Below are 25763 nucleotides of genomic sequence, written 5' to 3' on the forward strand. Positions count from 1 at the left end.
TCCAGTGGGATGTGTACCTGAAGGTGTCTCCTCGCAGAGCAGATGGGTCTGCAGCGAGCTCTCCACTTTCCCTTTACTCACTCCCACCACGGCCGGCCGGGCTGTCAAGACACTGGCAGGCTTCTTGCCGCAGGACTAAGCTATCTGGATATGTGACCAGTTTGGACAGGGGCATTCAACCCAGAGTCATATCCCCAGTCCTTTATTTATTTATTTATTTTTTTATTGAGACAAGGTCTTGCTAAGTTGCTTAGGGACCTTGCTTAGTTGCTGAGACTGGCTTTGAACTTGTAATCCTCTGCCTCAGCCTCCTGAGCTGCCAGGATTACAGGCGTGCACCACCACACCTGGCCATATATGCTTTTTTTCCCTCCCTTGAGGTAGCTCATTATGAATGTCACACCCCTCCAGTCACCTCTGTAATTGGAGCTTCTCTGATAGATTAGCTGAGTGGGGTTGAGTAAAACATCTTGGTCCTTTCTGTGGTCATGGTACTAACAAGATTCATACGTGGGCAATGGGCGGTCACACCTCGTGCAGCTGTCATCTCTGGTCTGATCTCAGAACCAAGGACTCTGGCCAGGTGCAGTCTGTCAGCCAGGTCCTGGGCTTGTTTTCTTTTTTTCTTGTTTTTTGTTTAAGGTAATGGATTTGTTTCTTAAACAGATACAACAAATGTAATGTAAATTTCCCTTTAATTTGTTCTAAGCACTAATGAATTGTGTGCACCCATTTCCTTTCCTTTCTGTCTTCCTGGAATTGTGAGCTGGGTGTTAAATGACTTAGAAGAGGTAAGAGCTGGAGTCCTAGTTAATGTAAAATTAGATGCATCCTCAGAGTGCCCCCAGGACTTGGTCGTCACTGCTGATCAGTGGACAGTGACTGGCATCATTTAGTGCCTTTCTCTGCTGTGGCATGCTAGCAAAAGAGCATGAGCAGTTTGTAGAGTGTAAACAGGAATACGTTCACTGAAACTCGTTCCTGTCTTCCCTCTGAAGGTGCGCTTACGGAGTGCTATGATGAACTGGGGAGCAGATACCAGCTTCCCGTGTATTGCTTGGCACCGCCAATCAACATGATAGAGGAAAAGAGCGACACAGAGACTCTGGACATTCCTGAGCCACCACCCAACTCTGGCTACGAGTCCCAGCTCCGACTGCGCCTCTCCACAGGCAAAGACCTCAAGCTTGTGGTGCGCAGCACAGACACGGTGTTCCACATGAAGAGACGCTTGCACGCAGCCGAAGGAGTGGAGCCGGGAAGCCAGCGGTGGTTCTTCTCAGGCAGACCTCTCACCGACAAAATGAAGCTGGAGGAGCTGAAGATCCCCAAGGACTATGTCGTGCAGGTGATCGTGAGCCAGCCCATGCACAACCCCACGCCAGTCGAGAACTGAGCCGAGCTGGCTCCCCTCTCCTGTTTGTTATTGTTGTCATTTTTCAACTCTGTGGCGTGAAACCTATTTTCACTGCTCTGAATTCCCTATGAATGAATTTAGTTCTGAGGAATTACCAGTGAAAAATTCCATCTGTGATGGAGACCAACAAAAATAATAAAACACAAAGAGCCAGCCTTTGAGACTCATGTAACTACAATTTCTAATTTGAGAGGCAGTTAAGAAATAGATAACCATTTATTTTAAAACACTCAACTACTTAATGGCTGAATTTAAATGATTTAGACTGTAAGTGGAACATTGTAACCTTGAAGAACAGCACCAAGCACCTTTGAATACAGAATTTTTAAAACATCTATCAGATTATATAATTTCCAGATGTCACCAATAACGGTTATAATTTTTTGATAGAATCTGAGAAGAGCAGTATTTGAGATTCATTTCTGTTCTGGTTTTTTGTTAGCTCATTTCATATTTAGCCATAAAGGAGTAAGACTGGCAAATTGTGTTTCAGTGTTGCTTTTCCCATCCCCACATGTTGAGCCCCTTATTGACAGTCACACTAAGTTTGGGTGGCCTTGAGCATGTTTGGTGGCCCGGATCCTTCTGAACACCAGGCAGTAACTAGTCCGTGCAGTCCTGTTTCTGATTTCCACCTGATCCTTGGGTGCTGCGTAGGTGTTTTGGAATCCTGCACAGACAGCTGTTTTCATGTCTAGCTTAGAAGGTCACTACGTCATGTACCTTCCGTACTCCCTGCTCTGTTTGCACTTGCATCGCCTACCCTGCCCCAGGCCCACAGTCCCTGGGCGGGAGGCAGGAGTCCATTACTCTTCCCACCATGAGGCAGTGCAGTGAGGCTCTCCCGGCTCTGCAGGGGAGCAGGGAAAGCCCAGTCCTCCTGTGCCTGGGAGAACTTGCAGAGAAGCTTTCGACTGAGAATCCAGAGTGAAAGGTTTGCTGGTGTTGCTTTCACATTAGCAGTGACGCGGCAGTGCTTCAGACCTCAGTGCTCCCCAGTTCACTGTTACCCTCAGCCAAGCGGATAACAGTTCTTCTCTCATCTTTTCTTGCAAAGAGGCAAGTTAAGAACCATCTGCAGAGTCATGTTTGGTGGCCAGGAACTGAGAAATCTGCGAAGGCCTGAGTCTTGGGTACTGTGGCTGAGTAAAGCTGCCCAGGGCTGCGTTTAATTTGGAGCCCCTTAAGAGCTGGCTCTGAGAGAGAAGGGGACTCCCTCCCTTACCAGGCTGTGTCCTGGGGCCTCCGTGAGGAGGAAGGGGAGCAAGGAGCATGGGTGCCGTGCTGGGGGGTGGCACACCTCCACAGCTACCTGGGTGTGAGCACCTTGTTAGTTAAAGTGACAAAATGAAACTGCTAATTAGTCTAAATGCATTGTTTAAAAATGGTATTAAATCTCCTATAGCCTGATTAAGTATATCTATAACTGTAACTTTATCATGTTTCTGAGAGCTTTAACTACTTCCCTAATGTTATTCGATCACTTTAAAGATTGTGGCTACATCTGATTTGCTTGTTGATGACTGACTCTAAATTCAAGAGAAATGGCAGCATTAATTCCAAAGGAGAAGTTTTCCCTCAGAGGTGGGGCTAGGAGGGCATTTCAGTAGATCGCCCTCATCCAAAAGTTTTTGTTCATCGTTGCCACACTGAACAGCAGCATCTCTCATGTTCATCAACTGGAAAAAAAAAAATGTTTAAACTGATTTTTCTTAAGGAAATTTGTTGATGTCATCAATAATCTATGGTTGGTAAAAGGTCTTGATTGTTGAAGATTCTCTCTCTTTAAGAGTTATTTTATTTTAAAGGAACATATACTTTGAATAACAATTTTCTGGGCATGTTTAACCTAGGTAAGAAAACCATGGTGCTGTTTAATTGTTAATAGATTGATATAAGATTGGACCAATACTTGATGTGTATAATTTTAGTATGTAGGGTTTTTGTGCTTTTTTTAAAAAAAAAAAAAGTTAAATTTTTCTCTTTGTCTTTGCCTTTATTCTGGGGTTTTATCTGTTGCTCTCCCCATAAGGGTGATCTGCCATGTTCTAATGAGTGTGTGAAGGTTTCCTCCTTCTTGAAGCCTCAGCCCAGTAAAGATCAAGGTCCTCGTCACCCCCTCAGGCTCACTGGGCCGACTCCTGCGCAGTGCTGCAGACACTCCTGCCTCTGCACTGACGCCTGGGTCTGAATCAGCTGGTTTTCTCTTCTCCTAAAATCATCCTGCAGATCAACTCACAGTTCAGGTTTTCGGAAGCACTAAGCTCATTTATCATCCATTTTTGGATCAAAGTAACAGGTTTGATTTTGTTCAGATTTTTAAATGGGTTTTCAGAACAGGCAGCACGTGCCTGTGAAACCATCAGTCCAAACACACCAAGGTGAGAAGACTCTCCCTTCCCCCTCTGAGACTTCAGAGATCTCTGTGGGGTTGGGAAAGGAGTGAGGTGACAGTCCTGATTGGGCTTTTTCCATCTGTCTGTCCCGTTAATGGGGAGCTCTTGTTTTCTGGTACTTTTTAAACACAATATGCTTCTTTTTTTGGTTGTAGGTGGACCCATACTTTTATTTTATTTATTTATGGATTGCTGAGGCTCGAACCCAGTGCTCCAGGCATGCAAGGCGAGTGCTCTACCACTGAGCCCCCGCCCCGCAAGGTGCTTCTTACTTATTTTCCTACTGGACAGACTAGCAGCAGCTGTGCCGAGTTTCTTACTGGGGAGGAGAGGGAAGGAGAGCAGCTGGCGGCCCCTGCTCCAGTCTCCTCTTATTTCTCTTGGGGTCTCTAATGACGTGGCCCCTTCAGGCTGTCATCCCCCTGAAGGGATGAAGTGCAGGCTGCTCTGGTGGCAAGGGTCCCATCTTGGCAAATGTCAGCACAGTTGCTCTGGTTGCCAGTCTTCGAGGTCAGAGGTTAGAGTGGTGAGCAAACGGGAGACTGAGCGCTAGTGAAGGGTGGCTTAGCTGCCTTAGCTCCCTTCAGAATTCCATACTTATGGCTAGTACAGATCACAGAGGATCCTGTCCAGGGCCCTGGGCTGAAAAGGTAGCTGTGCCCACATCTATCAGGTCTGCTGTTCCTGTCCCTCCATGGATGGACCACACCCTGGAACATACATGTGACCGAGAAATTCCAACTCGACTGTGGAAACTCCGTTTATTAACTTAATCTACACTCAGTTTATTAACTCAAACGATCTACATACACTTTATTTTTTTTTGCAGTGCTAGGGATTGAAACTGGGTCCTTGCACATGCCAAGGTACTCCCTCTACCCTGAGCTGCACTCCCAGGTCTATATGCACATCTGGAAAATGTTTTAAGTCACATAATATAAATGAGAAAAAAAGTACCTAAAGTTGGTATTGATAGGCTGTTTTCTTTGTACTCCTAGTCACAAAGGAGTGCCACTTTACTGGTGCATTTAAATTTTCATTTTTATACCGAATTTCAGTTTGGACCCATTAGAGATAAATGCATTTTCCTGATACCATTCTATAACCATCCCATTTATGGAGATGCTTTTAAAAGGAAGATTTTGAAAATCTGAGCCAATTCACACTAGCTTTTGTAGCTACCCTGATTTCCAGGTAAGAGGGGAAAGCTCGTCTTAGAATTATGCTTCCTATCTTTGACTCATTCTTGCCTCTCTCCCCCTTTTTTTCTTTTTTAAAGTGTATTTATTTGTTCTAATTTGTTACATATGACAGCAAAGTGCATTTCAATTCATAGTACACATATGGAGCACAATTCTTCATGACTCTGGTTGTACACAAAGTAGAGTCACACCATTCATGTCTTCATACATGAACTTAGGATAATGACATCCATCTCATTTCACCATCTTTCCTATCCCCCTATTCCCCCTTCTCGTCCCTCCCCTTTGCCCTATTTAAAGTTCCTCCATTCCTCCCATGTCCCCCCTGCCCCCTATTATGGATCAGCATCCTCATCAGAGAAAACATTTGGCATTTGTTTTTTTGGGATTGGCTTACTTAACACAATATTCTTCAACTCTGTCAATTTACCTGTAAATGCCATGATTTTATTTTCTTTCAATGCTGAGTAATATTCGTGTGTGTGTGTGTGTGTGTGTGTGTGTGTGTGTGTGTGTGTATACACACATACATACATACACACCACAGTTTCTTTATCCGTTCATTTACTGAAGGGCATCTAGGTTGGTTCCACAGTTTAGCTATTGTGAATTGTGCTGCTATAAACATTGATGTGGCTGTGTCCCTGTAGTATGCTGTTTTTAAGTCCTTTGGGTTTAGACCAAGGAGTGGGATAACTGGGTCAAATGGTGGCTCCATTCCAAGTTTTCCAAGGAATCTCCATACTGCTTTTCATATTGGCTGCACCAGTTTGCAGTCCCACCAGCAATGTATGAGTGTGCCTTTTCCCCCACATCCTCTCCAACACTTATTGTTGTTTGTCTTCATAATAGCTGCCATTCTGACTGGAGTGAAATGAATGAAATCTTAGAGTAGTTTTGATTTGCATTACTCTAATTGCTAGAAATGTTGAATATTTTTCATATATTTGTTAATTGATTGTATATCATCCTCTGAGAAGTGCCTATTCAGTTCCTTGGCCCATTTATTGATTGAGTTATTTGTTTTTTGGTGTTAAGTTTCTGGAGTTCTTTATATATCCTAGATATTAGTGCTCTATCTGATGTGCATATGGTAAAAATTTGCTCTTGTTCTATAGGCTCTCTCTTCACCTCACTGATGATTTCTTAGAAAAAGCATTCATGAAATTCATCTGGAAAAATAAGAGACCCAGAATAGCTAAAGCAATCCTTAGCAAGAAGAGTAAAGCAGGTGGCATCACTATACCAGGCCTTCAACTATACTATAGAGCAATAGTAACAAAAACAGCATGGTATTGGCACTAAAATAGACTGGTAAACCAATGGTATAGAATAGAGGACACAGAGACCAACCTACATAGATACAGTTATACTAGACAAAGATACCAAAAATGTATATTGGAGAAAGGACAGCCTCTTCAACAAGTGGTGCTGGGAAAACTGGAAATCCAAATGCAACAAGATGATACCAAACCCCTATCTCTCACCATGCCCAAAACTCGACTCACAGTGGGTCAAGGACCTAGGAATTAAACCAGAGACCCTGCGCCTAATAGAAGAGAAAGTAGCCCAAATCTTCATCACGTCAGATTAGGCTCTGACTTCCTTAATAAGATTCCTATAGTGCAAGAAATAAAATCAAGAATCAATAAATGGGATGGACTCAAACTAAAAACCTCCCTGCCCCTTTCTGAAACAAAGGATTCAGTATTTTGGTGGCGTTAGTGGCCACGTCTGAAAAATCACAGCCCATGGTTCTTTCTGCACCTCAGGACCGACCCTGGAAGGTGGAAGAGAAACTCACACTCGGGTTCTTCCCCCAAACCACACCTAGCTCCTGGGCTGTCTGGTGGCAAAAGCCATGGAGGCTGCCCCAGAAGGGGCGGAGCTGGAGGGCTATGCGTGCAGGTGTGAGGAGCTGGGGGGCAAGAAGTGGGGGGCAAGGGCTGGGGGGCAGGGCGAGGTGCAGCTGTTGGCCTTGGGAGGTGATGAGGCAAGGATGGACCTTGGGTCAAAGGAAGAAAGGCGCTGCTGTGAGGCGGTGCATCTTTTGGGTGTTAACAACTCCAGGAGAGAGATGCTGTTGTCCCTATGTGGGAAACAGATGTGACTGCAGCTGGTTTTTTTATGCTAGTTCCATCCAGTTTTTATGGTACCATTGCGAGAAAGAGAAGATCTTTTTGCTGACAATGACATTGAGTGTGGTCACAGGTATGTTATCAAAACCCTCTTTCTAGGGCTGGGGCTCAGTGGTGCCTCGCATGTGTGAAGCACGGGGTTCGATCCTCAGCACCACATAAAATAAATAAAGGGATCATGACCATCTAGAACTAAAAAAAAATGTAATAAGAAAATCATGTCTAATAGAGGAAATATGGAGAGGATTCACAGAAATTAACAGTTCCTAGTACCAGTTTGATGGAGGAATGATGACAGTCTCCAGCGGGCAGTGTTCTTGCCAGTTGCTCCTGACACCTTGTGATCCAATTTGACCTTCCATGATGGAACTGTTTGAACTGGCCTTCAGGTCAGCATTACTTAATGTGTCCATAAGAAATCCTTGGTTTATAGTAAACGACCTATATTTCTTCACTCCCAAAACTTGTTCCTCAGAGATTTGTGGTAAGAGTTGTAATTAACATTAATCAGGTGAGATTTCTGACCCAATGAGTTGCTGGCTTTAAACTTAAACAGAATCTGCTAAAAGGAAGTGAGTTACTGAGATCCCTGCTGGTAAGACAGGTTGGCTTAGTTGACCTTGAATTTGAGCCCTGGCTCTGCCAGCATGAGCCATGTATTCTTGGGTAAGGTTCTTAATCTCTAGGCCTCAATTTCCTCATCTGTAAATTGATGGTAGTGACACCTGATTGACAGGGTTTAAAGGCTAAACAAAGCCAGCATGGGGGCCTGGCCTGTAATCCCAGCTATCTGGAAGGATGAGGCAAGAGGATCTCAAGTTCAAGGGCAGTGTGGGCAATTTAGCAAGCCCCTGTCTCAGAATTTTAAAAGTGCTGGGATGTAAGCTCAGTGATAGAGCACCCTAGGGGGTTCATCCCCAGTACCGGAAAAAAAATACATAGGTCATGTGAGTCACTGCTCACCCCATAGCAAGCATATTATAGACAGCTGCCATTACTAAAGTCATGATCCAGTCAGCCAGGGAGGTGTCACAAGCCTAATGCCAAAAATACTTTCAAATTATTCAAAGCATTAATTACACAAGAATTAAAAGTATACAGGGCATGCCATGATTACTCTAGTCAACACTTAACTCATCAGAGAGTAGTTCAGGTTCTGAGAACACAGCTGAGCCAGGCAGCAGCACTCGCCCAGAGTCCAGCACCAGGGAGGCTGGGGCCGGAGGATCCCTGGAGTCCAGGTGTTGGAGACCAGAAAGAAAGAAAAGAACAAGACAGCCTCCATGTCCTTAGAGCCAACTCTTGACACGGAGGCACATCACCCCTGGCCAGTGTGCAGCCTGGCATCCAGGGGTCTAGGCCTAAGGAAGGGGAGAGTAGAGGTGTGAGGGTTGGACCTGGCAGCAGAGATCAGGGGAGCTCTGCCCTGTAGCCGCCTGGCTCCAGGAAGTGTTGGTCACCCTGAACACACACACAGGGCCCTAGTGAGCAGAGCTGATCTCAAGAGCAGCCCTGTCAGCAGAAGGACAGTAACTTGAGGTTGGGCTGCCGCTAGTTGGGGTGCACGGCCCCGGGCTCTGTCCTGGCACCCCAGAACTGCCAATCCTGCCAACTGAGCAGAGTTCACCTGGACCCTCCGTGTATGGAAGTGGACAGCGAGGCCTGCGTGAATGCTCATATTTATTCTTAGACATGTGACAACTGTCATTTTAATGATATTCTCTACTTCTGGATCTCATTTTTTCCAAGAGACTCTTATGGCTCATGCCAACTTGTTGGAACACTTTCTTCATTAGCGAGGATTTCAATTTCAAGTTCTTTTTATCCTTCCCTTTATTCTGGGATTTGTCCGTGGAGAAGATTGTATACAGCTTAAATTCCTTATAATTAAGACGCTTCAGTTGGGAGAAAAAAAAGAAATTATTTCAGGAAGGTTGGCTACTTTCTAGCATGACAATAGGCTTATTATCGTATTTAGAAATTTGGAAACTCAGGCGCAGTGATTAGGACATGGTTGTAGTGTGATAATAGTGCCCAGGAAGAGCGCCTCTGTGGACTCTTAGGGGGACAAGGGTCAAGGGCAGATGCTTGGGCGGCCCCCAGGGCTCTTCCCAGCATGATCCAGCCTTTTCCACCTCAGCTTCCCTGTGTGCCCAGCAGGGACCCCCTCAACCTCACCACCATGGCCTGCTTAGGACTTCGCTCTTTGGACCCCATCCTAGAATTCCCCCTTGCTGCTAGTTCAGATCTATAAGCCTTTCCCACCCAGTGCCACCCTGTGACACGTGTACTCTCACCTTGCAGGGGGGCTTCCAGGTCCACCACGTGGCATGAGCCCATCCCTGCCTCCAGGAGCCGTGCCCCTATCCCCCATTTTCGGATCCCGGCCCAGGCCTTGGGCTGCAGTCTCCCCTGCCCTGCCCAGCCAGGCCAGGTGTGTGGAGGGCTGGGGTCCAGACGCAGCCCAGCACAGGGCGCTGCACTCACATAGTCGCCCGTGATGTCGAAGTCGTGGAAGAGTTCTTTGAGCTCCTGTTTCTCGATGTTGAAGAGGAATCTGTACATGCAGAAGTTGTCGGGGCCGATCTTCAGGTCCCCATCCAGATCTAGCAGGTCGAACACAGGCCGCGAATGGCGGTACATGAACTGTTCTTCCAGATGGTTCTGTTTTGAGACAAATATGTAAGACAGGACCAGGTTGGCCTGCCTTCCACACCCGGCAGCCCCGGGCTTGTTCAGTCGGCACCTTCCCTGGAGGGCTCCACGAGAGGGGCTGCGCCCCGCAGGGGACATCAGCTGGCCATCCTGCAGCTACAGCAGCCCACTGCCTCACCCGGGAGACCGCGGGGAACACGGTGGCACTGGGTGGGGCTGACCACACGAGGTCCCTTTCAAGGAGTGGAAAGGTGCAAGTCCACAGAACTGGACGTGGAGCAGACGGACCTCGGAGGAAGCCCCTCCCTTCATTGATCCTGCAGAGAACTCTGGGCAGAAGGCTGGCAGGGCACTGGAGGTCACTGATGGAGAGCCCTCAAGGGCGGCAGGTGGGTGGGGCCGAGGTGAGAGGAGGTGGGTTGTGGGAGGGCTGCAGGTGGGCAGGGCTGCCTGGGGCATGGCACAGACCTGCAGGTTCTGGACAGACCATCCAGGAGCTAAAATCACACCCCCTCCTTTTTCTTTCCTCTAGTTTGTAGTGAAAGGAGGGAAAACTATAAAGCGCTACCTGTGGCCAGGGGGAGGTAGCTGCCAGGTGGAGGCAGCGGCCAGCTCAGCCTCCTCGGGCCGGCCTCGCTCGCTACTTGCCTGGTGTGACAGCAGAATGCAAACCAACATGTAGAACTGCTCGAAGCCAATCTCGCCCATGGCGTTCCAGTCCAGCATGTCGAACACCATCTTGATCTGTCTCGATTTCAAGTTGGTGATGTGGCAGAGGAAGTGGAAGAAGAGCACATCTGTGAAGGGCGGTCAAGAGAGGGTCGGTCCAGAGCAGCTGCAAACACCAGCAGCTGGGAGCCTCCTGGACGGCAGGGATGCCCGGTGCCCACTGGATGGGCAGGAGAATGATGGGATGTTGGTTCTGGCTTCCCCAGTTCCTCCCACAGCCTGGGGTCCCCTAGGTAGCAGCCTTGAAGCGGATGATTCCAACTACCACGGCCTGATGGGTAGACCACCCGTTAGTAGTGGGTGGACTTGTCCCCGGCCTGCTCCCCCGGTTGCCACAAACGGCCACCCGTCTCAGCTCTTGGTTGGCCATTCCTGTCTGTGTGTCCTCTGGAAGAGGTCAAGTGCTCGCTCAGCGGTTCCTGGCTCTGAGTTTGCCTGGGCATCAGCCACCAGCCAGAGGGGGGAGCCTGTGGGCGTCACTGACCGTTCAAGGTGTTTCTGCGGTGCACGTCCAACAGGTAGAAGTACTCCACCAGCGCCTTCACGTTCCGCAGGGACAGCAGGCAGTATATCTTGTCCAGGTAGAGGTACCACAGGAAGGACCCTTGTTTCAGTTTCATCTCGGCCCCTTGCAGCCAGCGGCTCTGGCGGCCTGAAACAGAATGGAGGGTTCCGCCTCGGAACTGGAACGCTGGGCAGGGTCTCTGAGCAGGTCTGGCTACAGCAGGGGACACGCCCGGGGATGAGGGTAAACCACTTCTTTCCACCTCTGGCTCTGCTCTGGGTATCATTGTCCCCACTCTCTTGTTACCACGATGACCTCTCTGTCACTAAAACAACCTCCCGAGAGGGGATCGGGCTGCTTAGCAGCACACGGCAGATGTGCCACCTCAGAAAGGTGTGCTGTGCCCTGCTGCCTGGACAGCCGACAGGAGGGACATGGAAAACCACACCAAGTACCAGAGGGACCCAGGACGCGGTCAGCCACATAAGGCCCAGGGAGGGACTTGTATCCAGAGTGCAGGTCAGAGGAGCAGGTGAGGCAGGAAGCCACCAGAAAAAGGGAGATGGCGGACAGAGCTTCAGCAGGAGGTCCTGACAGAGAGGGGACCAGGAAGGCCACCCGGCCAGCCTCAGGCTGCTCCTTCTCTTTCTCCACTGGTGACGAGGGACGCAGGGCCACACGGGGGCTAAGCACGCGTACCGCCACTGAGCCACCTCGTCCCCCCCACACCTCATCCCCGTTCCCAGCTTTCATTTTTTATAATGGACACACCAGGCATAGCCAGTGGTGTGGGCAGCGCCCACCTGACCATCAGAGCCAGGACAGTCTCGCTCTGCCACCACCGATGGGCTATTTTGAAGCAAAACCCAGACAGAAGAGCTCATCTGTAAATACCTGAATATGTATTTGAAAAAGAGGGACTTCATCTTTTAACATAACTGGTGGCCACTATCAGAACACAAAATGAACAGAAGCGGGGCTCGGCTGGGGCTCGGCTGGGGCTCGGGCTGGGGCTCAGGCTGGGCTCAGTGGTAGCGCCCTTGCCTGGCCGGTGCGAGGCACTAGGTTCGATTCTCAGCTCCAAATATAAATAAATGAATAAAATAAAGGTCCATCAACATCTAGAAAATACATATTTTTTAAAAAAAATGAACACGAATCATTCCTAAATGGCATCAGATATCCAGGGGACATTCAAATGGTCTTAATTGTTGATTCCGAGTTTTAATAGGTGATTATTTAAGTCAGGAACCTAAACAGATCTATGTATCGGTTACAATGCTCCTTCTGTTCTCGTTTTTCTTGTTCTTTTTTTACTTCTCTTTCATCTTTCTCTTACAGTTTATTTCTTGAAGAGTCCAGATTGTCATGTAGATGAGAACATTCTGGTTTTACAGATTTATCCCCAGAGTATTAACATATCCCTCTGTATCCTGTATTTTATATGAAACTAGCAGTTAGATCTAGAATAAAAGCTGTTTCAGAAAAAGACCAATAAAAGAAGACAAACTTTTACAACTGTGATAAGAAAGGTCAAAGAAGATTTTAAAAATTAAGAATGAAAAAAAACAACTAATGATATAAAATATTAAAATATATATAAGAATATTATGCACAACTTTTTACTATGAAACTTCATCCAATAAATGTATAATATAAGCCGCAAGTTTGAGTCATGGGTAATTAAATTTTTTTTCTAGCAGGTGTGGTGGTGCATGCCTATAATCCCAGCTACTTGGGAGGCTGAGGCAGGAGGATTGCAAGTTCAAGTCCAGCCCGGGCAATTTATCAAGATTCTGTTTCAAAATTAAATAAAAAGGGGCTGGAGATGCAGCCCAGTGGTAGAGCACTTGCCTAGCATGCACAAAGCCCTGGGTTCAATCCCCAGGACAGCAAATAAATAAACAAAATAGCAAGGGCTAGGGATGGAGGTAGCTCAGTGGTATGGTCCAGCACTTGTCCAGCTTGTGCAAGGGCCTGAGTTCTATTGCCAGTACTGCAAAAAAGGGAGGAAAAAACAATTTCCCCCCTATCTTCCACATTTAAAACAAGTGAAAATACTTTTAATAATATTTTATTTAACCCAGTGTGTCCAATATGTTTCAAGTTGTAATCAATATTTTTTAGAAATTATAATCCTGTGTCTGTTTTGCACTTCTTTAATTCTCAGTGCAGATGAGTTACACTCCAAGTGCTCACTAGCCACAGAGGGTTGGTGCTTGGGCACTGGACAGCAGGAGCAAGATACAGGAGTCACTCTGCCAGGACTGGCTCGTGATGGAGTTTAACCTAACCCACCACTAACAATAACCAGGTACCAAAAGGATAGGCTCAAAGAGATGCTGAGCAAAGACCTGGCTCAGACGGTTTTATCCAATCATCAAAGAATAAATAATCTAAGCTGTTTCAAAGCAGGTCTGATGTCATCAACATGGAGCAGGCCGTGGGGACAAGCTTCCTCCCCAACAACTGATGGCTCTAAGGATGAAATCATGGCAGCACTGAAGGAGTCCGTGGGTCACGGTTTTCAAGAGCAGTGGTGCAGAAGGAAAGCCTGTGCACACCCAGTAGGTCTACGCCCTCTCTGTAAGGGCCCAGTGAGACCCCAGAAATAATTTCTCAAGGAAACTAAACCCATAAGGAACATGCACACTGTGATCAAGAAGCGGCAGAAGCCAGAGATGGTGGAGCCTTCAGAGATGAGGTCACCACCACAGCCACGGGACAGTTATGTTTCTGCTACAGTAAAAAAACACTCCATTTATTCATTTCGTGCTGGGGACGGAGCCAGGGCCTTGCACACAGCAGCCAAGGCTCCACCTTTGAGCCCGGCCCCAGCCCAGGATCCTTTGGTAGGGTTTCCACGTCCCACAGTCACTGGAAGTGTGGCTTAGGCTGGGGTCAGCTCCAGGCAGATGGTGACAGAACTGAACTGGGTTGCGGGACCCCCGGCTGAGGTCTGCAGAGAACTCAGAATGTTTGGTGTTGGAGAGAAACCACCTCCCACTGGGTGGCAGGGAGGGAAGCAGGAGAGTGTGAGTGAGAGTCCTGGTGGAGAGTGTCAGTCAATTTTTCATCTCCCCGACCCAAAGAACTGGCAAGAGCGATTTTGAAGAGGAAAAGTTTATTTGGAGCTCAGGGTTTCAGAGGCGGCACACCCACCTGACACGGTCACCACGAGGCTGATCCCCACCAGGGATTAATCCACTCTCCCCGTCTGACCATTGCACCTCCGAGCCTTCTTGCAGTGTCACACCTGAGCTTTTGGGGGACATCATACCTAAACCACAAGTGCTTCCCCATGCAAGTGCACGCTCACTAGAATCGCCAAAATTAAAAGGACTAGTGCTGTCAGAGCCCCAGGAGCCCCCGCCTCTCTTTTGGAGATGGAAACACCACGATTCCGACAGAGCAGGAGTTCACTACTCTGCAAATTAGCTGGATAATTTCTTACAAAATTAACCATACATTTAACATGGGACCCGGCAACGGTACTCCTAGGCACACCCATGGAAAATGGAAATACCCACCTGTAGGGAAATATCCATCGCTGGGTTCATGGTGAGACCCTGCGACAAAAGGCTACTTAGTGTACACTTCATGGGATACGGAAGTCTTCCTAAGCCAACGAAGACCGGAAGAAATAGGTAAATGTGTGTGGTTTTAGGATTAGGTTTGGAGAGTGGACAGCCCTAGAGACATGTGACTGCAGGCCTACAGGGGCATGACGGCCAGGCCATGCGTGGGGCAGCTCAGCAAGGAAAGTCTCTTCCATCCTTACTGCCGTATGCATGTTTAGCTCTCCTATCCTTTGGGTCTGGAAAGGGCACCCAAAGATTCTGTGACCTGCTTCTGGGGAGAAAGGGCCAGATGAGGGTGACCTTCCTGCCTCTGCTGTTTTCCAAACACCAATGTGCCATATTTCAGAGCAGCGTGTCCTATAGCCTGACATATCCATGCAGACTCACATGCAAATGTTCACAGCCACTTATTCAAAATAAACAAGGAATGAAACAACAGCTGAGTGGATTCACATCATGGTATATCCATAAAAGGGAATACTACCTAGCAATGAAAAGGACTGGACCACCTATACACTGAACACCATGCTGACTCTCAAAAGCATTATGCTGAGGCCCAGGATGTGGCTCAGTGATAGAGCCTTGCCCTGCATGTGGGAGGCACTGGCTTTGATCCCTAGCATTGCACCCCACACACAAAAAAGCTAGACACCAAAGAGCATATACATGGTGTCCCTGTAGACTTGTCAAAACTCACTGAACACTATGCTTTATTTATTTATTTATTTTGTGGAGCTGGGGATTAAACCCAGGGCCTTGTTCATGCAGGGCAAGTACTCCACAACTGAGCTATAGCTGCAGCCTGAACACTATTCTTTAAATAGGTGCATTTTATTAAACGTAAATTAAGCTGCAGGAGGTTGATTTTTAAAAATTAAAAAAAAATCAATTTTAAATTAAAGCTAGGATGTAGTTCCAGAAAAACATATGGGGGAAAAATAGATTGGATAACATCAATATAGCTTATCTTTGTTCACCAGTAGACACTATGGCTAAAGGTAATAGATGAGAGGTTGGGAGAAGACTTTGCAATGTCTAAACCCAAAAAGAGCATCTAAAAACAATTCCTTCAATCAAAAAGTAAGACAGGAAATCTAATATGCTCTGAACAAGCAAGTCAAGCTGAAATTTAAGCATCTAACAAAATTATGAAGAAATAGCGATTGAAATCAAATTCCTGGGCTGGGGACATAGCTCAGTTGGTAGAGTGCTTACCTCAAATGTACAAGGTCCTGGGTTCAATCCCTAGCACCACAAAAAAAAAAAAAAAAAAAATCAAATTCCTAGCATGAGTAATTTTGCCAAAATGAACCTAAATGTTATACATAATTATAATACTCTAATAAAACACTATGAAGACACTCATTAGTAATTAAAGATATGCAAATGACAACAATATTTATCAAACAGATAATTCCTAGTTGTTGCAGAAAACAGAGGACAAGAATACACACACACACACACACACACACACACACACAATGTCCAGCTCTCTCCTTCACTCATCCTGGGTTCAAGGCGAGGTCCTCTAACAAAAGATAGATTAGCAAGGCAAAGGCACCCAGGTTACTTAACAGAAGTTATTAGTTGTTTCAAAGCAGTCATTCGGATTCTGTTGAACCTCTTTTCCCTTAAATTTTGAGGTATAATTTGCATATCATAAAATCCAGTCATTTACAAAAAAAAAAAAAGGAAGTTAATTGGGGCAGACTTACCAAGTTGAGAAATTGTCACTATAATCCAGTTTTAGAAGAACATTTGATCACCCCAAGATCCCTCTCCTCCACTTACAAGTTACTCCTGTTTCATACCCAGTCCCTGGCAACCGTCTGTCTCCTGTCTGAACTTGGCCTTCTCTACACATTTCATATTAATGCAGTCACAGAATGCAGTCTTTGGGGTATCTTCCTTCACCTAGCATATTTTTGGATGAATCCGGTGGCACCCCCCACCCCCACCCCAGCTATCGGGCTGATGGGAGCTCTCTGAGCCTCAGCCTCCCCAGACCCCATCTCCCAGTGGGGGAATGTCCCTCTGCCCACACTACAGCTGGTCATATGGTCTGAAACCCAAGGTTGACCTTTGGGCTTGTTCATGTTCCACTCAGTGGAAACAGTCTTGGGTGGCATTTCCTCCTTTTAGTGATAAGACTCTTGAAAGTTCTGAGCACGACGTGGTGGTGGGAACATTTTGAACTGCTTGGCAACATTTAGCCAGGGCACCCTTTGCATAAGCATTAGCGGCACCACCGTCTTTAGTTGACGTTCCAAATTTGCTGCTCCTACGTTGCCCAAGGGATATTTTCCAAGCACCAAGAAGGGGGAAAGTACCTCCACCTCCACGAGGATGCTTCCCGGAGGTGGGGGCTGCTGGATGTGACATTCACAGACTCTGACCTGTTCACGAGGGAGGGTTGTCATGATAAACCGCGCCCCCAGGAACCCAGTTAGTAGATTTAGGTGAAAGCATTTGATTTTAGGTGATCGTCTATAAGTCACAAGCAGGTAGCAGCCGCAACAGTGCGGGGAGTCCAACTGCCAGGATCAAGGACGACGGTGGTCTAGGAGGTCTTTGGTTTCATCTGCAATGCGCTCATCTTTTATTTAAACTGGGAAACAAGTAAGAAAGTTTTTATTTATCAAAAAGACAGGAAATCATGAAACATGAGATAATAAATCCAATGGAGCACCCAGTCCTCGAACCTGGCAGGTTTGTGGGGTGCGGGAATTGGGGGGAACCCCGGGAAGCTGGACGGAGCGGAGAACCCCCGGCCTCCGGGATGTGACTGCGGCTGCAGGGGCGCAGCGTTTGCGCACTAGGAGGCAGCACTGGGCTGAGAAACCCGCGGCGGACTGGTAGCCTCGGTGCGTGCCCTGGGGTGTTTCCTCGCCCACCTGGCGTCCCCACCTGCAAAGTGGGGACGATCAGGACAGCCTGGCAGGGCAAAGCGAAGTCCATGAACTGATGTGGTCACCTTCTTGGCACTGGCAACGATCAGTGGACGCTCGAAAACTTTCAACTCGATGGTCGTCCCTCGTGCTCCCATAAAATTCTGGGGAGCTACGCAGCTGGCCCCTCGGATCCGCGACCGACTCGCTTAGTGGTTCCCCAGGCTCTCCAAAGTCCAGCCGGTGGCTCCCCGCGGGCGGTGCGCAGGGACTACAGTTTCCAGAGTGCCCTGCGGCGACGGGCGGAGCCGGGGAGCGCCCGCAGCCAATTAGGGGGTCTTGGGGCGCTGCTGGGGAGCGGCAGGTGGAGCCGGCAGGGAGGGCGGGCGTGGGGCCGGGTCCCCGAAAGCGTCCGGGAGCTCGCGATCTGGGCTGCGCGTGGGGCACGGCGCAGCGGGGCGGGCGCTCGGGAGGCGGCCAGGGGACTGGACAGAGTGGGGCGGGGACGCGGCCGCCTGCGCGGTTCCGGGTGCTCCCGCCGCGACGTTGCCCAGGGCGCACTTGACCCGGCAGGCTGCGGGGAAGGGAGGGTCTGGGAGATCCCCAGCGCCGCTGCGTCCTGCGATCCCTCCTCCTCGCGGCGCCGGAGCCACAGCCCGAGCCCGAGCCCGCGTCCGCGCCTCCTCGCCCCCGGCCCGCGCGCCCCGGCCATGGCTTTCGCCAATTTCCGCCGCATCCTGCGCCTGTCTACCTTCGAGAAGAGAAAATCCCGCGAATATGAGCACGTCCGCCGGGACCTGGACCCCAACGAGGTGTGGGAGATCGTGGGCGAGCTGGGCGACGGCGCCTTCGGCAAGGTTTACAAGGTGAGGGCGCTAGAGGTGGGTGGCCCGGTTCGTGGCGCGGCTCCGGAAGGCAGGAGCGCTGGCTTCTGCTAGCCCCGCCACGGCTCCGGAGGGCGCAGAGGACTGCCCAGCCCTCAGCTCCGGGACCCCGACCCCTGTCCGGGTGACCCTGGCGTTTGTGAGAGAACCTCATTCTCACTGCTAGTCCTTGCGCGCTGGGCGTCCCCTCTGGGCACTGTTGTCGCCCCCGCCCCAGCTCAGTTTTTGAGCACTTCCTGTGCGTTGGGCATCCGGCACTGTGCTCGGCGCTGCTGGGGGAGACAAAGGGACGGTTATGGGATTCTCAGCATCCGTGAGAGCCACCCGAGGCACTCTCCAAACACTGTGATGCGAGGCATACTTGTTAAGCGATGTCACACAGAATGCTTAGGCACTGGGGACACACTCCGCTGTGCCTGGGACGGTTGAGTTGGGGACACCTAAAGATGAGCCAGAGACAGGGAGGGCAAATTGTGGCCCCCAGTATGGAAGATGAGACTGGAAAGGTGGGCTGGGGCAGGGCAGAGGGGGAGGTCTGGGTCCTGTGCCTGCTGAGCTGCGGGGAACAGATTTTATTTTGTACATCTGAGTCACAGTTGGGGAGGCTTCCAGACTGCAGTTACCTCTCGCCTGGAGGAAGACCAGGGCAGGGCTCTTTTGTGGAGGGGTGGGTGGGGCAGAGCTGATTAAATCTCATCGAGTTGGCAAGCAGAACTTGTCTGGGTTCTGCATTGTGAGCCAATGCTGAGTGCTCCATTTCTTTCGGGGACCCAGACACTTCTGCTTGACTCCACCCTCCCCCTAATCTCCTTTCACCTGGGGGAGATATATATATATATATTTCCCTCCCTCCTGGGCCAGGCGTGTCTGCAGCTGCTGGGCTCAGGCTCCTCCTGCTGCACCCTCCCAAGTGTCAGGGACTACAGATGCACACCACCCCAACCTAGCATCCCCTAGGGAAACTTGGATTGGGAGACTCCCACTTGTTGAACTGGTGTGTATCTCCAGGAGGGCCAGTCCTTCCCAAGCCAGCTGTCACTCTCCTTGCGACTTGTGTAGCTTGGAGGCCACTCCAACCCTTTCAGGAGGCTGAACCACAGAGAGGGTTTCTCTAGGACCCCCAGGACCTGGCTCTCTGTAACTTGAAATTGGCCTGGAACCTCATTACCTAAGCGTGGTCCCTGGAAGACCTGCATTAGCGTCACTGGGGAGCTCTTCAGAAATGCAGAAGATTCCTGATGATCCCTAAGCAAATCGATGTCAGAGAGGCCCTGCTCCAGAGACCTGGAGTGCTGGAGGGTTTGAGGCCAACCGATCCCACGTGGGTGCTTCTTTTGTAACCACCTCCCCTCTGAGCCTGCACTTCCTGTTACAGGGCTGGGAAACCCCCACTGGAGCAAAGGTCCTGAGTTGGAGAGGCAGGCCCCAGTGTGACAGGGTAACTTTTAGACTGTCCTCATCCGCTGCCCCTCTCTGCCTGCCAGCACTCAGGGCACTCTTTATTCTTCAGCAGCATCCCCTCAGCCCTGCCGGTCTCCCTGAGGCCATGCCGGTGTCCTTGCTTGCCTTGGGCTCAGCCTGCTCCCGCAGATGCGTGCTGGCTACTGTGAGGATGGTTGGACCCTGGTGAGCTCCTAGGCATCAGCCTCCTGCAGAAGGTGCAGCTGGTGGTTCGGGCGCATGCTCCTGGCTCTCCTGGACTGTTTTTCTCTTAGCTTCCTGTTCACTGCCCTCTCGATCCCCCGCCCCCTGAGCCCTGATGTGGTTCATTTTCATCTGAACCTAAATGCAGAGCTTTGCTTTCATGCTGGCAAACCTGCCCCCTGTTTTCCGGATGTCATTTCCGCCTGCTGTAGCCGGCTCAAACTCCCCCGTGACTCCAGCAACTTCATACAGGGGACCCTGTATGACCCACAAGTTTTTTGTCCCCTCCTGGGTCCCTGTAACACAGAGATCGTTTTTTTTTTTTTTAAATGACTGCATTTCCCAAAGCTGCGAGCTGGCAGTACCAAAGTCCCCTCCCCACCTCTGTACCCACTATCTTCTCATAATTCAGAGTAGGGCATACCAGATGGCGAGGGCCCTGTGCTGATGGTACACCTGGCTAGTCTGTCTCGTCACGAGCCGCAGAACAAGGTCTTGGCCAACGTGGGACCGCAGTCACACAGGCAGAGCTGAAAAATTCCTATGGCCTGGTGAAGTCATAGGGCCTAATTCCTTGCATGTTTGTGGTGATGCTGGTGACGCAAACCTGTGCTGCCACCGGCATCAAGGTAAGGCGTGCTGTAAGGCTGCTGTGATGTACTGCGAATAGGACTTGATAATAAAGGGCTGTTTCTGGCTTATGCACTCACTATGGATAGTTTTTATCGTCATTTTAGAGTGCCTTCCTCCTGATAAGCAAAGTTGACTGTAAGAGTGTGACCTGATAAGCTGGCCTAAGCCTGCAGCATCTCTCTCTCTCTCTCTTTTTTTTTTTTTTTTTTTTGGTGCCACTGGGAATCAAACCAGGGCCTTGTGCATGCAGGACAAGGGCTCTACCACTGAGCCTCCACCCAGTGTCTCCTGATTTCAGAACTTCCTCTTGTGCTTGACTTAATCTTGGGTTGTGCTGTTCACCGTGACCCTGGGAGCAATAGGCTGTGATCTCTGTATCCTGTGGCCGAGGACTATAGTGGGCCATGCTGCGTAGGTTTGTGTGAGCGCACTGCATGATGCTCTTGCAATGACGAATTCACCTGACCCTGCACTTCTTGGAACGTGTCCCCCTCCTCTTGTGACGAACAGCTGTATGATCAACGTGGCTTTGTTACAGAGCCGGGGCCTGCTGGGAAACGGAGGCAGCCAAAGACCCCTCTTCAAACCCAATTCTTGTGATCAAGTCAGAAAGATTTAAGCCATGTCACTCAGAGGAACAGGAATGGGTTTATTGAAGGGATAGGAAAAAGGAAAGGGGACACTCCCAAAGGAGAGAGTGGGTCCTCTCAGAGAGGAGAGGGACAATGTCCCTCTTCTGCGTTCCAGTTTTATTAGGGATCCCAGAGAAGTTTCCAGAGAGTCCTGCCCAGGTCCACCTCTTGAGTTCTGACTGATGGCAGGGTGACATCAGATTTTTAAGTCCTATGCCCACTCTAGGTCACCTGGGCCCATGCTGAGCAGTTTTAATTGGATTCTTAACCATTCATTCTTACAGATTATGGTTAGGAGGAACTCTCCTTATGTCCCTGAGTTTTAGGATCTGGTCACCAAGTCTCCTGGGTTCCTCCCATCGACATTATCCTGGGCCTACATTTCTCCTGAGGTTAACAGGTAGTTTGCTGAGGAATGTGGCATATCCTGTCCACGTAGGCCTGGCAGGGCTGCAGCTAAATTGCTTCTTGGAAAAGAAAGCATGAGGGGCCGGCACGGTGGGCCCCTTTTATGGAATTATTCCTTAACCTCGTGTTCCCGCCATCCTCATCTGTCTGTCCCCTAACAGCCTAGCATGTGATTCTCTGCTCTAACCAGCCTCGTCTTACATGTGGGGATTCGGGGGCCCAGAGGGGAGGGGACCAAAACCAAGGCTCTCTGTCAGTGTACACTTTTTGCTTATTCACCAACTAGGGAAGACCCATGTGGATCGGAGCTCCCTGGGCCAGGCTGCCTATAGCGCAGGGGTGTGGTCCACGTAACCCCTGACAGCTGAGGCTGAAGTCAGTATTGATTTTACCAGTGACCCTCTAATTGGGGACCACGACGCTTGCCTACTTCATAGGTTCAGTGACCTGGTCTCCATAGCAGCACGAGCCAGAAATTGTGTCTTGGTTTTATGGCTGGACCAGAGATTCCATTTTGACGTGACAGTTGGCTGTGACCTGGGGAAGAGGGCCAGCCTGTCTTAGACGCAGCAGGTGACTGTCCCTACAGCCGAGGCGGGGTGAAGGCCTGCCTGGGACTTGTCAAGCCTACAGAAAGTCAAGTTCATCGCCACTGCCAAGGAGAACTCTGGCAGTTTTTTGATTAAACGCTCGTCCTGTGCTGGGCACAGTATTACCTAAGTCACACACTCCTTTCTAGAAAGCGCGGCGCTAACGCCAAATCTTGCAGTAAAACCCAGAGATGACATTCGAACACTCAATCCGTGGTGCATTAAAAAAGGAAAAGATCAGAACCCCAAACAGTAACAGTTTCACTCAAGCCAGGCAGATAGGACGTACGTAAACATAGCAAGCATGGCACCTTACCTGTCACTTGCTTGGGGATATGGGTGCTTCCTGTGGCTCAGGAAGTGGTGGAAGGAAGGTGTGAAGCCGGTGTGACCCGTGGGGGTGCAGGTGGTGGAGGTGCTGGCCTCTGAGGCTGCATCTGCCTCCATCCTCTGATCATTTGCGTTCATCTGGGGTTTTTTGCAGACGTAAGATTGCGCGTGAGTGGACTCCACAGCACTGGGGTAAAATCACTCTCCAGTGGCCGTTTTCGGCCGTTTTCAAAAGAAACATTTTAGCAGAGCTGACTCTCTATTGATGAATAGCTTTGTTTATAAAGTTCTTCTTGCATTTTAAATTAATGTTTCAGCTGGACTCCCAGAAGGGAATTGTCAGGTCGAAGGGCATGCCTGTCTGATGGTGATTTAAAAAAAATAAAATGTGACAGATTAATAGAGGTCCCCTTTGCCCCTTGCTCTTGCTGAGGGCCAATCCCGGATCCCCACAGACCCCCAGAGACCAAGGCCGCAGGTGCCCTCTCTCTGTGCTGGCTTTGGGAGGGAAGTGACATCCCGTCCTCCCTGCCCGGATCAGATGGAGGAGGTTCAGAGAGTTGAGGGTGTTTGGGGCCTCCCCCCCACACACACACTCCTCTCACCTCCACCCGACTGGTGGTGGTGAAGCCTGGGCTTCCGCTTCCTCAGGGGCTGCAGAAGGACTCCTCCAGCCTCCTCCAGCCTCTCCCTCCACCCTCCTCCCCCAGCCTCCCCTCCTCCTCCGGAAAGGGAGCTGCCCCAGGCAGTAACCTTACTTCCGCTCAGCCTAGTATTTTTAAACCCAAGTCCATGCTATTGTGAGTGTGTTCCTGACTCAGTGCTAAGACCCAGGTGGCCTGCGCCTCCTGGGAGGAGGCCTGTCCGCTGGGCTGGGGCTGACCCGCTGTCCAGTGGGACGGTTCAAGTCCTGCCACTTGGCAGATTTTTCTGGCTTGCTCCAAAATAGGCCAGGATGTGGGGAGCTAGATGGCCCAAACCCGAGCCCCGTCCACGACCCCCGTCTCCTGAGGTCACCTGACCTGGGAGAAGTTCCAGGGCTGTCCCCTATGGTCCCCAGAGCAGCCCAGGTGGCCCTGCTGCTATAGCGAGCAGTAGCACAAGCTGGTGGTTAAGGGAAGAGATTTGGGGCTCACTGGGATCTGGGTCCCATCCTGGCCCGTTTGGTCCCCAAGTCAGAAACCTGCTCAGAGCCTCTGCTTAATTCTGTCTCTGAGCTGGAGGTGCCCTCCGGACTGAGCAGGGCTCAGGAGGGCCACAGGTAGCACCTGGCCCCCACCCAGGAAGTGGAGACACCACTAGTGCCGATGCCCTTGGTGACACTGGTGACACGGCAGAGGCCCTGGCTGGTTCCTGCTGCTCAACAAGGCAGAGATTTGGGTGTTTGCAGCTCAGCCCTGGCTCCAGGGCCCCCACCCCACCTTGGCACCACCGATCCTGGGGCTGGGTGCTCGGGCGCTGCTCAGTGACCTGGCTGCTGGCCCCTGGTTGGAAATCGCTGCTTCCTGCAGGTGACCAGGCCTCCATCTGGCTCAGTAAAGTCGTCCCTCACTGCCCACGGGGGTCTTGTAACGGGCACTCCCTGGACACCAGAAGCCCACAGGAAATAGCGCAGTGATTGCTGGTGACCTGCGCACATCTTCCCGCTTTAAGTTGTGCCTGATCACTTACTGCACCCAGGACAGTGTGGCACCCTGGGTAAATGGCTGCTGTACTGCGTCGTTTAGGGAACTACTGTCAAGAAAAATGCGTACTTGTTTAGTCCAGGTGCAATTCTCTAAGAGTTATTTTTGCGGTGGCGCACACCTGTCATCCCAGCAGTTTGGGAGGCTGAGGCAGGAGGATCGCCAGCTTTAGCAACTTAGTGAGGCCCTAAGCAACTCAGTGAGACTCTGTCTTTAAATAAAATATAAAAAAGGGCTGGGGATGCAGCTCAGTGGTCAGGTGACCCTGGTTTGATCCCCAGGACCAAAAAACACAACAACAAAAAGTTCTTTTCTGTCTGAGGTTAGTGGGTAACCACTGGTGGGTGCCCCCTCCTGCTGCGGTCATCTCAGGGTGTGCCCTGGAGATGCAGGCCTTGTCCAGGTAGGCCGTGGTTCATGTCCCAGCTGGCCCTCTGGGACGGTGTGACGGCAGGCGAATGGCCTCTCTCAGAGCCTCAGTCTCCCCATGTGTGCCGTGGGGTGGATCCAACAGCCCCCATGAGCTGCGGTGAGGTTAGATGAGTGGCTGGTACCAAGGGGGTAGCTGGTGGCCCTGCAGGAAGGCGGTGGCCTCCCCTGCTGCTTCCAGTGTGAGCCAGGCAGCTGCCCCTGCTGGGCAGGTGGGATGGGGACAGGAAGGTGAGAGGAAGAGGCCAGCCCAGGAGAGAGGCCATCAGGAGCCTGGGGCTGCTGACTGCCATCCCTTCCGCCTGGTGTGGCTGGGGATGGGGGTGTGGCCCTCGGGGTGGCCAAACCAAACGTGAACAGATGGCACAAAAGCCCGGATGTCTGTGAGCTCTGGAGGCCTCAGACCAGCCGGTCCCTCCGCCTGCTTCCCACGGGAGCCCAGGACTGTGCTGGCCTCCCAAGGGGGGAGACGGGAAGAGTGGACCCGACGCTCTGTGGTCATCTTGGCATCTGATGACCTGCAGCAGGGCATCGTTGCGGTGCCCCTTCTCCAGGCCGGCTGGAACTTCCCGTGTCACACTTGACGCACATGGGGGTCTAGCCGCCCCCTTTCAGGGGCTCGGGAGTGGCGCGTGGCTGGTGGCTTCAGCGTTGGGCAGTGCGGATCTGGCCTCCTGTTTGCTGCCCTCCCCTGGCCCGCCCTGACCCCATGGTCAGCGGGCTTGGGAGCAGGGTGTGGCCTGGGGTGCTGGCAGGCCTCAGATGGCATTTGGGGGCCGGCTCAGTCCATTCGGGCTGCAGATCCAAACATGGCCTCTCACCAGGAGAGGTTTCTTCCCCTGGTTCTGAGACCTGGCAAGTCCCAGGTCACGGCTCCCTCAGATCTGGTGTCACAGGCCTGCTTTCCCTGAGGTGGCCCTTCTCGCTGTGTCCCCATAGGTGGAAGGGAAGAACCAAAACCCTTGGGCCCACTTTGTTTATGAGGTCACCAGTCCCCTCCATGGGGCTGTGACCCTC

At 50.5% G+C, this 25763-nt stretch overlaps 3 protein-coding genes across 4 annotated transcripts in view; 2 read left to right on the forward strand and 1 right to left on the reverse strand.

The window, feature by feature from the left end:
• UBTD2 (ubiquitin domain containing 2) overlaps positions 1-3390 on the forward strand; it is a 66449-nt gene extending 63059 nt beyond the window's left edge. The window contains exon 2 of one of the 2 annotated variants that reach the window (XM_081283837.1): positions 999-3390. In XM_081283837.1, the coding sequence (XP_081139963.1) occupies positions 999-1396 (398 nt within the window). In that variant the 3' untranslated portion in view covers positions 1397-3390. The remainder of the gene's footprint in view (positions 1-998) is intronic. The other variant, XM_081283836.1, reaches the window with a different exon arrangement.
• Positions 3391-8508: 5118 nt separating this feature from the next.
• On the reverse strand, positions 8509-11157 carry EFCAB9 (EF-hand calcium binding domain 9; the record flags this gene model as incomplete). Its single annotated transcript, XM_081296380.1, has 5 exons — positions 8509-8514; positions 8926-9048; positions 9641-9817; positions 10457-10605; positions 11022-11157. 5 exons carry the CDS (start codon positions 11155-11157, stop codon positions 8509-8511), a joined length of 591 nt encoding a protein of 196 aa, XP_081152506.1.
• Positions 11158-17785: 6628 nt separating this feature from the next.
• Positions 17786-25763, forward strand: part of STK10 (serine/threonine kinase 10) — a 107937-nt gene continuing 99959 nt past the window's right edge. Inside the window, exon 1 of the mRNA XM_081280088.1 lies at positions 17786-18377. Within this exon, the coding sequence (XP_081136214.1) occupies positions 18222-18377 (156 nt within the window). The 5' untranslated portion in view covers positions 17786-18221. The remainder of the gene's footprint in view (positions 18378-25763) is intronic.

The sequence above is a fragment of the Spermophilus citellus genome (genome assembly GCF_964194105.1).
Source record: "Spermophilus citellus genome assembly, chromosome: 1".
NCBI lineage: Eukaryota > Metazoa > Chordata > Mammalia > Rodentia > Sciuridae > Spermophilus > Spermophilus citellus.